We start from the raw sequence: 13,788 nt of genomic DNA on the forward strand, positions 1-13,788 counted from the left end.
CTAAGATTAATTTTTAATTTTTGTTCTGGTTTTTGGCAGGTTTCATGGTTCAAACAGGAATATCAGAATAATTTCTCTTAGTAGCCTGCACTTTGTTGAAAAATATTTCATTTTAAATAGCTAGTGAACCATAATCCTGTAATCTGTGGTGATTCAATTTGCCTTCCTTACTGGTGAGACTTCCATTCATATATCTGATTGTGTAAATTTCACACACTGAAATAGGTGAAAAAAATTGTCTGGGTTTTGTTTCTTTACTTATCCTTAGATCTGTCATTTGGCAACTCTGATATAACATTCCTTTTTTTTTTTTTTTTCCAAGCTACGATGTTGACTCAAAGAGTCCTAACCTGTCAAAACATGTAAGTTTTCCTTGCTATTATACTTTCTTGTGCTGAAATATTTACACTTTTCTAAATATGTGTATTTTCTTTTGACTGTAAGTAATATCAGATACATAGAGACAAGTACAATGATTGTGCTGTGGTTAGTAATATACATAATGCTCATGAATATAATTTTAATGGGACATTCCTCCTGTAAAGGGCATATTTGAGCACACGTGTATACCTTTTCAGGTATGTGATATGCTGCCTTTTGTTGATACTTCTGGGTCCTAAAAATCTTAAAATATTTTGATTGTGTCCCAATTAATATTAGTAGAAACCTTTTATGCTTATGTCATCTTGAAGTGGAAGGGATTAAATAGTAACTGTAAAATTTAAACGTGTGAGAGTAGAATTCAGAGGGTTTTGAGTGAATTTTTAAAAATAAATACAGCGAGGCTTTGGTAAGAGAATTTTTAAGAATCTGGAGCAAAGGAAAAGAGAATAATGGAAGGAATGTTGTATGTGTGTGCTTCACTGTGAAGAGATAAGACTTTTAGCTGTTGATCTCCAGTTAAATCATCCCTGTAAAGATTTAAAGGCCTTGGCAAACTGTTCTCTATCTCTGTCATCATGGAAAGGTGTTCTGAATAACTGCAATGCTAGCTAGGAGGACGCAGAAAATAGAATCTTCCCTGAACTGTCTTTAACAAGAATAAAGCCTCATCCTGGGCTTCTGCCCAAGATTGTTTGCACTTCTGTAGTTACCACTTTGTCTGATATTATTGGTTTTTTTCCCCAAAACATACTACTTTGTATGAAAACCTCAGTTTTGTTTTTTTTTTTAAAAAAGGTAAGGCACAAGATAAGTTAGTCATTATGGAAGTGCAAACAAAGATTATGCAAATATATAGCCTAGATTTCATTGATTACTGGAGCAAGAATGGAAGGTTTGAGTATCTTGCCGAGCCCATGGAAAAAAAAAAGGACAGAACGATGAGGAAACAAACCAATGTTCTTCTGAAGACTATTCAGGTAGATCTTGAATTACATATGTGCCTGCTGCATTCTAATTGGTACAGGCTAAGCATACTTGGATGTGTTAGGCCCTGTTTTTTAAACAGTGCTAATTTCCGGAAATCTTCAGTTGTGGAGGGGAACTTTATTCTATAGACATTAACATTAATATCAGAAATACCCGTTTCCCTCCCTTGTCTTTAAGAGGAAATCTGTACAAGTTGGTGTAGACTTGGTATCTGTACTGAAGACATCCAAACTATGCCATATATTATGCATATGAAGAAGATGATGGCTCTGAGAACCCTGTGAAAGATAGTACCTAGAAATGTGTTTCTTAACTACAGCTATGCATTTGCATCTTTTCCTAAATGCTCAGGGTTGGTCTGGACTGTTCCTTTTGCTGCCAGTTTCCTGTGTCTCTTCCTGGTAGCTCTTAGGAATTTGGACAGTGAGTAAGTTGGACATGAGCAGAGCTTTGCTCGTATCCATGCTCTGGGAGCTTAGTGTTTCTGAAAAATGTCAAGCTAGTAGTATTTGCATAGCTAGATTCCTCATATGATCAGTCATCTCATTTGGAATAAGATCTTCCCTGTTCCTAAAAATAGCTGTTGACCCATTCCTTTGGAAATACTGGGCAGCATCATTTAGTAGAAGAGTTTGTGGGATGGAAAAAGAGTCCTGAAGAATCTCAATTTCAGTGACTCAGTTTTGGCAAAAAATGGGAAGCAAGTGAAGCAAGTTCCGTAACAGATGTATGAAGTAACCAGACTAGACAATGCTGCCATTGTAGCTGGCTGTAATGATGTTCATAAAACTGGCTTCCTGAAATTAGACTTTTATGTTCATGGTAACTTCCTGATTTAAGAAAAAAAAAAAAAAACCCCAGAGTAATGAACAGTTGTCATTAATAACAGATTGTGGAACTAATAGGCATTAATCATAGAAACTCCACCCCAAAAAAAAAAAAAAAAAAAACAAAACCCCAAAAAACCAGGAAAACTTGTGGAATACATGGTTTCGGTGCAGAAAATGGTATTATTTTAGAAGATGTAGTGTCTGATGTTTTTGGAAATGAATGAGGAGCTGAGTGTTTTCAGATGAATTTTAGCCATTTAAAAAGACTTAGTCTTCATGGAAATAGTGTTGCAGTGTCAGATCAGTTAAAGAACATATTTCAAAAATTTATTTTTTGGAGGGTTATTTTCCTCTCGAGTGAGCTTCGTTCTCAGATCCAATTCACTATATGGACCCATAACTGACACAGCTCAGAGGTGAGAATGAGTGGCCTGGGCTGAGAGAAGAGTCAGAACTACTTGTACAGATATTCATTACTGCACACAGTATCATAAAGTTATGGTTTGCTGTGTTTAAGGAATTAAAGTGTCTCGATTCTCATTACTGTCTGTGAACAATCTACTGTTCTACAAATCTAACAAGCTACTATGTTCTTGACTACATCTACATCTATGACTACTGCCAGTGATGCTGGAAGAACAGAGCTAGCAATGTCTTGTCACCTGCAAGATAGAGTTGGACTGCAGCATAACATTTTTTTCAATACACATACAACAGATTGATATTCCATTCATATCTTTATAATACTTGTATTACAGGGAGATGTGAAAATTACCTGATTTTTAGTTATACAGTTAAATTATAAAACAGGAAGATAAAGTCTGTTGTTAAGGTAATGTTTGTGTATAATTGTGAATCCAGGATGCTCATACAGATCCTGTGCAGTCTTGAATTTCTGCCAACAAAATTAACTTTCATGAAATTCATAAAATCCGTGTAGAATCTCTTAATAAAAGAGAAATTTATTAAAATGCTCTAACTAAAGAAGGTAAAGAAACAGTCATGTTTCTAATGCTTTTAAATTTTTACCATTTCAGTTTAATTTTTGTTGCTAAAAAAGATAACATAAAAATAGTGGCGTGCATTAGAATTACTTCTATAAATGCAACCCAGTGTTATTTGAAATATGTATTAGTGTCTGCTTTATGCTTCGTTATTGCATAATTATTATTAAGATGCAAAGTTCAGCAGAACGTGTTCTTACTATAGTGAATAGTCCAGATAAATGGGAAACCACATTTGTTTCAATGTGAAACATGAATTCTCAGGTTTTATGTTAATGCTTTTCAGGATTTTTTGGGACAAATGTTTTGTACGCTGGGAGAAATAGTTGGATCACAGGGGAGCAGACTGGAAAAATCAATTGTGTAAGTATGTCATTCTTGAACAGTGGGTAAATATATACTGCTTCATGAGGTGAGAGTTGTGGGTTTTTGCTGTGAGGTATCTTGATATACGACATTGACAGACATGGTCTCTAAGAGAGAACAGATTGTTAGGTACAACAGAAGCCTTTCTTTATAGACGATGGTAATTTAAGTTTCGATTTGGACAGTTAGGAAAGGAATTGACTCATCCAAAATTTTTGTCAGCCTCATTACATCCTGCATTAGAAGTAGTTTGAGTATACTAATTTTTAAAATATTTTTCCTTCTAGTTTGCCGATTAATACATCATAAATCTTTATTGCCTTGTGTTCAAGCATCAAGGAAGAAAATCCTCACTGTTTCAAATCCAAACATTCCTACTTATGTTTCTATTGTTGCCAAGAATACAATACCCAAACAATAAGGCAATCTGGAGTATTAAATATTTTCTGTTTATCCTACTAAATGTAACAAAAACTTCCTTATGATCAGTGGATTTTTCTCCCACCAAGAGGATTTTGATGTTTGTGTACTGTTGTTCATAGGGGCGTACAGATTTTTAAAATATGAATTTTGATCAATTTTCATTTTCTATTCCTAAATAATGTTTGAATAATTGAAAATAGTTTACAATTTTTGTTTAAATGTATGCTAAAAAATCACATATGACATTAAAAGCAAATATTTAAAAGTATAGGTGGACATTTCACGTGATGATAATATCTTTTGATTTGGAATTTTTGTGAGTTTTTTGTTTTGCTTTTAATAGTAATTGCACTGCAGAGAATGATCATGAATTTGATTACTCTGTCTGATGGAGTGTTTCTTGTCCTATTTTACTGGGTTCATTATGAGTTATGTGTACCAGGGTTGCTTCATTTATTTTTCTTCATCACTGATTTCTTTTTAAGGGCAGATGAAGTTCTCAGGCTTAGGAAGCTTTATATTACTGTGGGCCAAACTGTGGCTGAAAACACCATGTGGGGCACATATTCTGACTTGTATTCAAATAATAAGAACCTGGATCTGGACAAACTACAATAATTTGCAAAACTCAGAATATATGTAGATATTATTTCAGCATAATTGCAAATACAAGAAAACTCCCTGGTCAAGTTATATTAATGATGTGTTATTGATCTGGTGTAAAATTCTTAAGAAATATGTTTCTAGCTGTAAATTTTCTTTTCTATGTATATATTTGATGTAATTAAGCATTTCTGTTACACAGGTGACCCTTTTATATCTATCTTTAGTGGTTTATATGGTTTATACACTACTTTCCTTTTCATGTACATATCTTGTATCCTGTACCTGTCAACTACAAACTTAAATATTAGTTTAAGTAGTAGCTTTGAAATCCTGTGAAAAATCTCAGAAGTCAGTATTTTGCTATCAGTGTCCAACATACACCAATGGTAGTCTTTTCCCCTAGATTTTATTAGAGCCTTTTTTCTTGCTTATGTAAAGAAATTAATGTCACTGATAAAATATTTTTTAAAAAAATAATTTCTTTAGTTTGTATCAAATAGTGTGGTGATGTCGTGTGGAGGTAGCCCTAAACTGAAAACAGTGGCCAGCTTCAAGGAGACTCAAGTATGACAGCTATCACTTTATCTTTCAAGAACTTTGAAGCATTGAGCTGTCATGTTAAAACCTTCTCAATACTTGAACCCAATTCAGTTTTTACATTTTTACAATTCCAGCGCAAGCGTAAACTTGGAAAAGCATCTGAAGGTTTCCTATTTCCATGCCAAAAATAATTTCATGTTGTCTCGAGGTCTCGTTCTGGATGAAATAACAGTTCAGGACAGACCATTTAAATTGATAACTGAAAGACACTTTAAAGCAGGGGTCCTCAAACTTTTTAACCAGGGGGCCGGCGCGGATGAAGCGGCAGGCAGTAGTCTGCGGCTGCTTGGTTTCCCCCCCCCAGCCCCCGGCGGGGGGGGTCTGTAAATACAGGGGGCCGGACTGAGGACCCCAGGGGGCCGTATCTGGCCCACGGGCTGTAGTTTGAGGACCCCTGATTTAAATTAAAACTATGTGATCTAATGGTCCTTATGAAATCATAAGAGCTTTATTTTGAAGTAAAAGAAATATTTCCATTACAAAAACTATGGTAAACTTTAATTATATTTTAAGTTTAGAAAACATTTTAATGGGATTTAATCTTCTTGAATTTCTGAGACTTACACATACCTGAAACAAATCCTTTGAATCATAAACCTCAGGGGTTGGCTAGCACTGCTTTGCGGGGAGGCATTCCTGTAATTATGCCCTTCTAGTCCATTAGCCTTGACAAAATTCTGTCTGTAAATGTCTTCCAATCATTTGGGTTTTGTATGACGGATAATTTAAGATATTCAGCAGGACTTGTTTATCATACAGCTCATGCTGACAAACTGAATAACACGAAAAAACTTGAAAAGTCTGCAAAGCATTTTCACTTAGCATTTCGTCAAAATAGGCCTTTGGTTTAGCTTCCCTAATTTACAGCCAACTGCAGATGTTTCAAATTGATTTGTAACAAGTGTAAGCTGTTAGTTCTCTTGCTGAATTTCATGAATGCTTGTGGTGGTTTGACTCTGGCTGGATGCCAGGTGCCCACCAAGCCGCTCTATTGTTTTTTTCCTTAGCTGGACAGGGGAGAGAAAAAGTATAACAAAAAAACTCATGGGTTGAGATAAGGATAGGGAGAGATCTTTCACCAATTACTGTCACAGGTAGAACAGACTCGACTTCAGGAAAAAAATAATTTAAGCGATTACAAGTCAGAGTAGGGAAATAAACCCAAAACTTAAAAATGCCTTCCCCCCACCTCTCCCTTCTTCTCAAGCTTAACTTTACTCCCAATTTGCTCTGCCTTCTCCCACCCCAGCAGTGCAGGGGAACAGGGAATGGGAGCTGCAGTCAGTTCATCCCACATTGTTTCTGCTGCTGCTTCCCCCTCAGGGGGAGACTCCTCACACTCTTCCCCTGCTCCAGTGGGGGTGCTTCCCACGGGAAACAGTCCTCCGTGAACTTCGCCAATGTGAGTCCTTCCCATGGGCTGCAGCTCTTCACACACTGCTCCAGCGTGGGCCCTTTCCATGGGGTGCAGTCTTTCAGGAACAGCGTTCCATCCTGTGTCCCCCATGGGGTCACAAGTTCTGCCAGCACCTCTGCCCCAGCCTGGCTTCTCTGTATGGGTCCACGGGTCCTGCCAGGAGCCTGCTCCAGCATGGGCTTCCCATGGGGCCACAGCCTCTTTTGGAGATATGATATCCCAGAGGCACTACCACCATTGCTGATGGGCTCAGCCTTGGCCAGCAATGGGACGCTCTTAGAGCCGGCTGGCATGGGCTCTGTTGGACATGGGGGAAGCTTCTAACAGCTTGTCACAGAAGCTGCCCCTGTAGTTCCCCTGCTACCAAAACCTTGCCATGCAAACCCAATACAGTGCTGTGATCGTTACTGCAGCAGCATTCTTTAACAATATGATTTATATTCCGTTTAATATACAGAATTGAGGTTAGTAATAAATGCATTTTTTCTGCATTTTTTTTCAAATATGTTTACTTATTGCATTTTGAGGGGTTCCAAACACAGTTCAGTTGCCTGATCGCCGTCACTCTGTCTTTATGACAAGTCCTTAGTAATCTTCCCTGCACGCCCCACAACCTCTCCTGCCCTTCTCACCTTCCTTCCCCAAGGACTATACCAGTACTTATTACACTCTTTATTTTTAAAGCAAGAACTTAATTGTCCTATAAACAATTCTATTAATACCACTGCATCTTCCTTATTATTTCCCTTTTCTGCCTTGGTAGGGCTGTGCATACTGAGAACTATACCATTTTAAGGGTAAATAAATTCTTCAACTCTGCAAGCGAGGCAGGTTTCAGTATCTGCAGTATAACTCAGGAGAAATCTCACAAACATACTATTCAAACTTAAAAACATACCTATGCAGACAGTAACAATATATGCTAGTAGTAATCCTTCGCTGTATCGCTTCCTTAAGTTACTTGAAAAACTGTCCAGAAAAAAGGTACTTTAAAGCCGTCACTTTCACTTGTCATCAAGGTTTGCAGATGAATCTTAACTTTTAAGATGTCCTTCAATTTCACTAGCTAATCACAAGCTGTCTGCAATGAAATATTGTCTAAAACTTAACACTAAAAAAAGGGTTAACAAAAACCCCAAAACAACCAACAAGAGAAAAGAAAACAACCAAAAACCAAACAAAAACCCTCTAAAATTGACTGCATCAGTATCACAAATGTTAAATTACTGTTTAATAGATTATGGCTACTGTAGAACAGTAGGAAACTGCGAATTGTAATCTAGCTCCTGCAAAAAAACCCTGCATAAACAAACAATGCCAAATCAGATGGTCATATTTCTAATACAATCATACTAAATGGTTAACTTCAGCAAATATTGTGGTTATGAGACAAAGGTGTCTCGTGATTCTCTTCTTAATTCCATTCTGGATATGAAATTTCTAGAAACCTGTCAGGAAATAGCCTTCAGGTCAAGTATAGTAAGTGGCATAATAAAAGAGGTGTGTTTGGTTATGTGATTAAAAAGCATGCCTGCAAAGGAAAAGAGAGGCACAATGGCAGGTGGGGGAGCCCAAACAGTACCTTGCCCTGGCCACTTCCAGACCCATCCCAGGAAAGCCATCAGCCCACTGAAGTCCCATCTTCACACCCACAAAGGAGCACGGAGGTACAAGGCAGGTGGGGGAACTCCAGTAACCCAATTAGAGAAACAGCTCCTGCCGGCTCCTACCAGGGTTGTCCTAGGAGAGCTTCAGCACCATGGGGTGGGGACACACACTCTCCACTTGTTCTGGACATGTTTTTAGTTCTTGATGGTGAGCAGGTTGGTCACATAGTCTCACTACTTGAGCACGCTAACACTACCGTGTCAATCGGGACAACAGGTGCCTTGTTTTGCTTACTTCTACTAAAATAAAAGTTCCCTTCCTTTTCACTGTCTAGGCCTAACTTATGCTAACTGCCACAGCGAACTGTGTTGTTGCAACTCCATTGACTGTTTTGACTAGTTGTCAGTTGACTTTATGGCAAGCCTGTGGTGATTTGGTTGAAGAAGATGCAGACTTTCAATACCTATTTATTAAGACAAATCTTACTGATTTCTTGAAGGTCTTTATAGTTCTTTCTGTCTTCAGAATGGTAAATTATTCAGCACGCTATGCTTTCTTTTTCTGAAAAAATTCCTGAAATTTATTTTAAATGTATAGATTAAAAATCATCCATTCAGCAGTTTTTTATCACTTGATACAGGTTAACTAAAGTCTGAAGTAAGTAACAGATGAAGTTTAAAGTTTGAAATTAGCTATGAGAAAGGAAAATATATCAGTGAAGACTCTATAGCAGAAAGGTCTTTAAATTTTTTCACAATTGTGTGGGCCTGCAATACATTTTCTTTTGGGTGAACAAGCGTTGCTCAGGTCTGGCTTCTGATACTCTGTTACATGGCAGCTACTAAATGGACCCAAATCAGTTATCCCCCTGAAAGATTTTTAAATGTACCTTCCTTTTTGTGTATGTGGTGTGGGTAGATATTTGTTAATGCTAATGAGAAGGTGTTCATGACTTTTTATCCACTCTTCCCAGTGTTCAGGTTTTATTTTGTCATTGGTTCTTTTGACAGTGCTGTGGCTAGATGACTGCTCCTGGTTGATTGTTCACTCTGGACTCTCTGAAGTCTGGATACCTTGGTGTCTAGGAGATATTTGTTGTTTTATTTTTTTCATTAAACCATTGCATTGCATTTCAGTATTGTTTGCTTATAGGTGTGTGTTTAATGTCTTTCAGTATTCAAGTAACAATAATTAAATTGACAATATTGTATGTCTTCCATTCCTAAGGACATTTACTGCTTTAAATTTGCCATTCTCTTTAGAAATTCAAGTTCTCGTTCACATAACTTGAATGTTCTTTATGATCTGTCACATAAGATCAGAGAGCTTTTTCTCTTCACAGTATTTCTGAAGTTCATTAACATTTTGCCTTTTCTGTTCTCTGCTGATGGATGTACAAAGAAGAGAATGCCCAGTGCTGTTTTAGTCCCAATCAGCTACCCTACTGAAGTAGCACTTTTTGTACTTCAGCAGCTTGAGAAGCATGAATTCCATTTTCTGATTGACATTCAAGTATGCTCTGACATTCTTTCAAAATAAAAATGAGAAAGACTTTAAGCTTAAACCTCAGATCTATCTGCTTTGGATATTTACAAAAGCCTCATGAGATTCAGGACTCCATGGCTGCCGTGAGCTGGCCAACTCAGATTGTGTATCACCAGGGAAAGTTCCCTTGGAAAGTCTAGCATGAAAGGATACTCTTGTCCTTCATCAAAATAAAGGTAAAACATCTCAAGCCTAGAGTGACACCATTGCAGTGGTCTGTCAGGCAGGCGGAAACATGCCTTGCTACTAGCCTTCCTGGTGAATGCAAAAGTGGATATACATGCACATTTTTCTTCTTTGCCTTCATGACAGGCATGACTCTTAGTTTCATTGGTTTTATAAGCACCAGCAGATTACACCGCTGAGGCATGAACCTAATAGTATTTGGTCCTGGCATATATGAGGATGTCTCCTGAGCCTCCCTCTGCTTCTGCCACCATTAAGGTCTTTGAATTTGATGCAGTCTGTCACAGAAGACTCTTGCTTCTGGTATGGTAGTGCAGTAGCTTGGTATCCCTGTGACTATGAGCAGTTTTGTTCAAGAACACACTTCAGTGTTGCACTTTATTTTACAGACTGGCCAGGTACAGAGGTGAACATTTGCTCTGAATAATTTCTCTTGGAAAATAAATCTATTCATACAAAGGAGGTGAAATGGAGAATCTGACATTTTAACAGTAATGTTTACTCTCTTTACCTATTGGGTTACTAGATTCATTAAATGCCTTCTCAAAACAAGCTCCGTGTGTAAGATTTATTCAGATGGGCCTTGTGTGCCCCAGCATGAAAGGATGAGGTGCAGATGTATCTGCTTCCAAAAATGATACAGCTTTATTTTTCTCTGAAGAGAGCATCACCTTCCCAGACATTATTCAGAATTAGATATTTGCCTGTTCTGTCTTCCTAAACAGAAAATGCTAGCCACGTTTATAACTCTGAGCAGTGCTTCTTTCAGGACCTACTAAAAGTGCATTCCTGTAGGGATTCCCTTTAATGAGGAGGCAGAGCCACCGCAAAGCTTAATGAGCATTCTGTGCTAGTTATTCACATCTGAGTGCCATTGCCTGCTAATGAGGCTGTACTAGAGCCAGCTGGCCTATTTTGGGAAGTTCTTTCTCCTGTCACCTTGCTGTGAACATAATTGATAGAAAAACATCTGAACACTGGAATTGGGACTTCCTATATATTTGTCCTATCCTCTTATTTGTGGTTGTGACTGGCAGAGGGCTAGGTTCTGTAAATTCAGAGCTAAGACTGCAAATTTTTGAATGGTCTGAAAGATGTTCCATCCTCTGCCTCATTGCAGTTTCAGCTTGCAAAATTGGAGGTTTAAACTCTCAGGTTTGAATTCCCAAATAAATTTTCATCTTTTTCTGACTTTTTACCAAGTCAGGAAAGGTCCTCCTTTCAGTCCTTGTTAAAGCCCAAGTGGTCTTCAGAGTGTCCTTTCAAACTTCTCTAGGTGCTGTAGATGTGGTGTCTCAGTCATGGAATCGTTTGTTCTAAAGAGACAATAATTATTCCTCAAGACTGTATCTTGCCTAGATACATGCAGGTATTGTTGAGGACCTTTCATTTGATGATGGCTTTCTGTTCAGTTCCTCTAACAGTCAAATTATTTGCTCCCTCAAATACTGTCCAAAAAGAGGTGACCACTGTAGAACACCTACAGGTTCTGGGCTCTCAAACTAGTAGAACCAATTGAAATGTACATCTTCCTCGTATTTTATCTTCTTTTATTCAGTTTGCACCCTATTCACACTTAGACTGGTAGATTTTCTATATCTGAGTATTAGATAACTAGCACTGAGTGTTGGGAGTTGACAATGGTTATGCAGTACAGATTGCCTCATTATTACTCCGCAAACCCTGATCTATAACTCTTTCCAGAGAAACTTACCCTGAGAAATTGGTTCAAATAAACGTAAACTCTATATTGTCACTTCAGTGCTATAGAACCCGTTCAAGGGCAGCTCAATACTAGCTATTCCTTAAAGCTAAAGAGGATGGGCAGTGGCACTGCGTTCTGGATTTAAACAAGTGGAACTCTTACGTGCTCATCTTCAAGGTAATAATAGTCAGTATTTCAATTGGAAGGTCTGGTCCATAATGCTGAATGTCTGAGTGATGTATTTTCATACAATAAGATCAGCTTGAAATTAATTTATTATTTTCTCACAAGGCATTGTTGCTAGTTAAAGGTCTTTCCATTAGAATGATCTGTGACTGCTGAAGTTTTTGTCAGGGTGCTGACTTCACATTTAAGAATTTCTTTCTTAATGTATTGTTTGTGAGGTAGTTTGTAAGAGAACAAACACTTTAGTGTCTGCAAACGGTCCAGTACTTTTTTCCTGCATGTAGTCTCAAGGCAAGAATACAAAGTTTGTATTTAATAGCATCACAAACTGCAGAGGTCATTTGGTAGAGTTTTTAGTTCCTGAATAATGAAAACTTTCTGTTCTGTAGAGAAGTTCTGTGCTACTCTTATTAAGTATTTCACTTATTTGCCAGCCATGATGGTAATATTATCCTTCTTTTATAAGGCACATGACCTTGAGAACCTTGGTAATACATCAAGCCAAACCTTACCCCAAGTTGCTCTCAGACGTGAAAGGTACACACTGTATAGTCATGTCTGCTCAACAATCAAGAATTCCTTTTTTTTTTTTCTTACATACCGCCCAAATATCTTCAGGGGATTGCCTCTCCAGTTTCCCCCATCCTTCAGAGTGATTATTCCAGACACATGTATCTCTTGGGGCTGGGCATCTCTTGGCCTTCACGTTCATAAGATGAAGTAAAGCATGTCTTCCCAAAAATGTCTTCATGTGCAAATCTCAGCCTGAGACAGGCAGGCATTATCTGCCGTGTGTTATAACTGCAGGCAGAGTGCACAAGGTTCTCTATCAAATGGCAACTGCTCAGTGACCAGTTTGTCAGAAATGGGGCTTGCTTAGCAGCATTTTACTTCAGGCCTCCAGCTCTTCAGGAGGTGATCAGAGTTGTATTTTTCACAATCTAGCATCTGACACAATAATCTTTTGGAAGTGGGATAAATGTATTTGACTTTCATACCAAATGCTTGATGCTTTTACTTCGAAGTACTGTCCCTGCCCAGACTATGTCTCAAATATGTCCCTAATGGCACAGATAACTGGCCTCAAATACTTCAGTAGGAAGAATTTTGGTTCAGGTAATGGTAATTCTGATACCAGTGCTTTCCATTTGTGTTGGCATAACCTACAGAATTGTAGTGCTGGGAACTTCTGGTTTTTTACTTACACTTCTGACATTTCTATTTCTTCCTTCCCTGTCAAAGACGGGGTCACGGTCATTTGTTCCTTGAAACATTTTACCATGTAAGGTCAATATCACCCTGATCACTAAGTCATTTCTGCTACTGCTGTTACTACCAAATTTCAGAAGTTTTTGAAGCTTTAAGTAGTACTGTTCAAAAGAAAAAACACAGCTTTTTCATCTTTTGGAAATCTGAGAATTCAATTTCAATATCTCATTGCTACAGAGACTAAGTTGGGTAATTTTCAGTCTTGAGCTGTTGAAGCATGGCAGATTTAAACCCATATGATCTGAAGATGCTGATAAAACTGTGAATCATGCTGTGTAACATTTGGAATGACCAGATTATTTTTTTTCTGTTATTTGAAGAAAATTCTTCTGTTTTGTCTTATTGTAGTTTATAAAGCATACCAAATTAAATGGAAGAGTGCCTTGAGTTTTGTATGTATTGAAATTGTTGTTTAAAATTTCACAACAAAGACTTGAATAGTTTCCCTATCCACTATTTTCCTCGTGAAATTCAAACTTCCCATGTAGCGCTGAGGACGTCCAGGAGAGCAGTCATGTAGCACTCTGATTACCAGCAAATGACTGCAGCAGTATAGGAGCAGGATTCCTGATGTATGCCGGATAGACTTTAACATCAACTTCTAAACAAGAGTTTCAGTGAGCTTGCATAAATTTGCAGTGGTATTTGCTCCTCTATTCATAATTTCTAAAC

At 37.8% G+C, this 13,788-nt stretch overlaps 1 protein-coding gene across 5 annotated transcripts in view; it reads left to right on the forward strand.

The window, feature by feature from the left end:
* Nucleotides 1-13,788, forward strand: part of CPNE8 (copine 8) — a 110,004-nt gene that overhangs the window by 31,961 nt on the left and 64,255 nt on the right. For all 5 annotated transcript variants that reach the window (XM_055807799.1, XM_055807798.1, XM_055807800.1 and 2 more), the window contains 2 exons: nucleotides 323-362; nucleotides 3,492-3,568. In XM_055807799.1, coding sequence (XP_055663774.1) covers nucleotides 323-362; nucleotides 3,492-3,568 — 117 coding nt within the window. The remainder of the gene's footprint in view (nucleotides 1-322; nucleotides 363-3,491; nucleotides 3,569-13,788) is intronic.

Source organism: Falco peregrinus, chromosome 6 (assembly GCF_023634155.1).
Source record: "Falco peregrinus isolate bFalPer1 chromosome 6, bFalPer1.pri, whole genome shotgun sequence".
Lineage (NCBI taxonomy): Eukaryota > Metazoa > Chordata > Aves > Falconiformes > Falconidae > Falco > Falco peregrinus.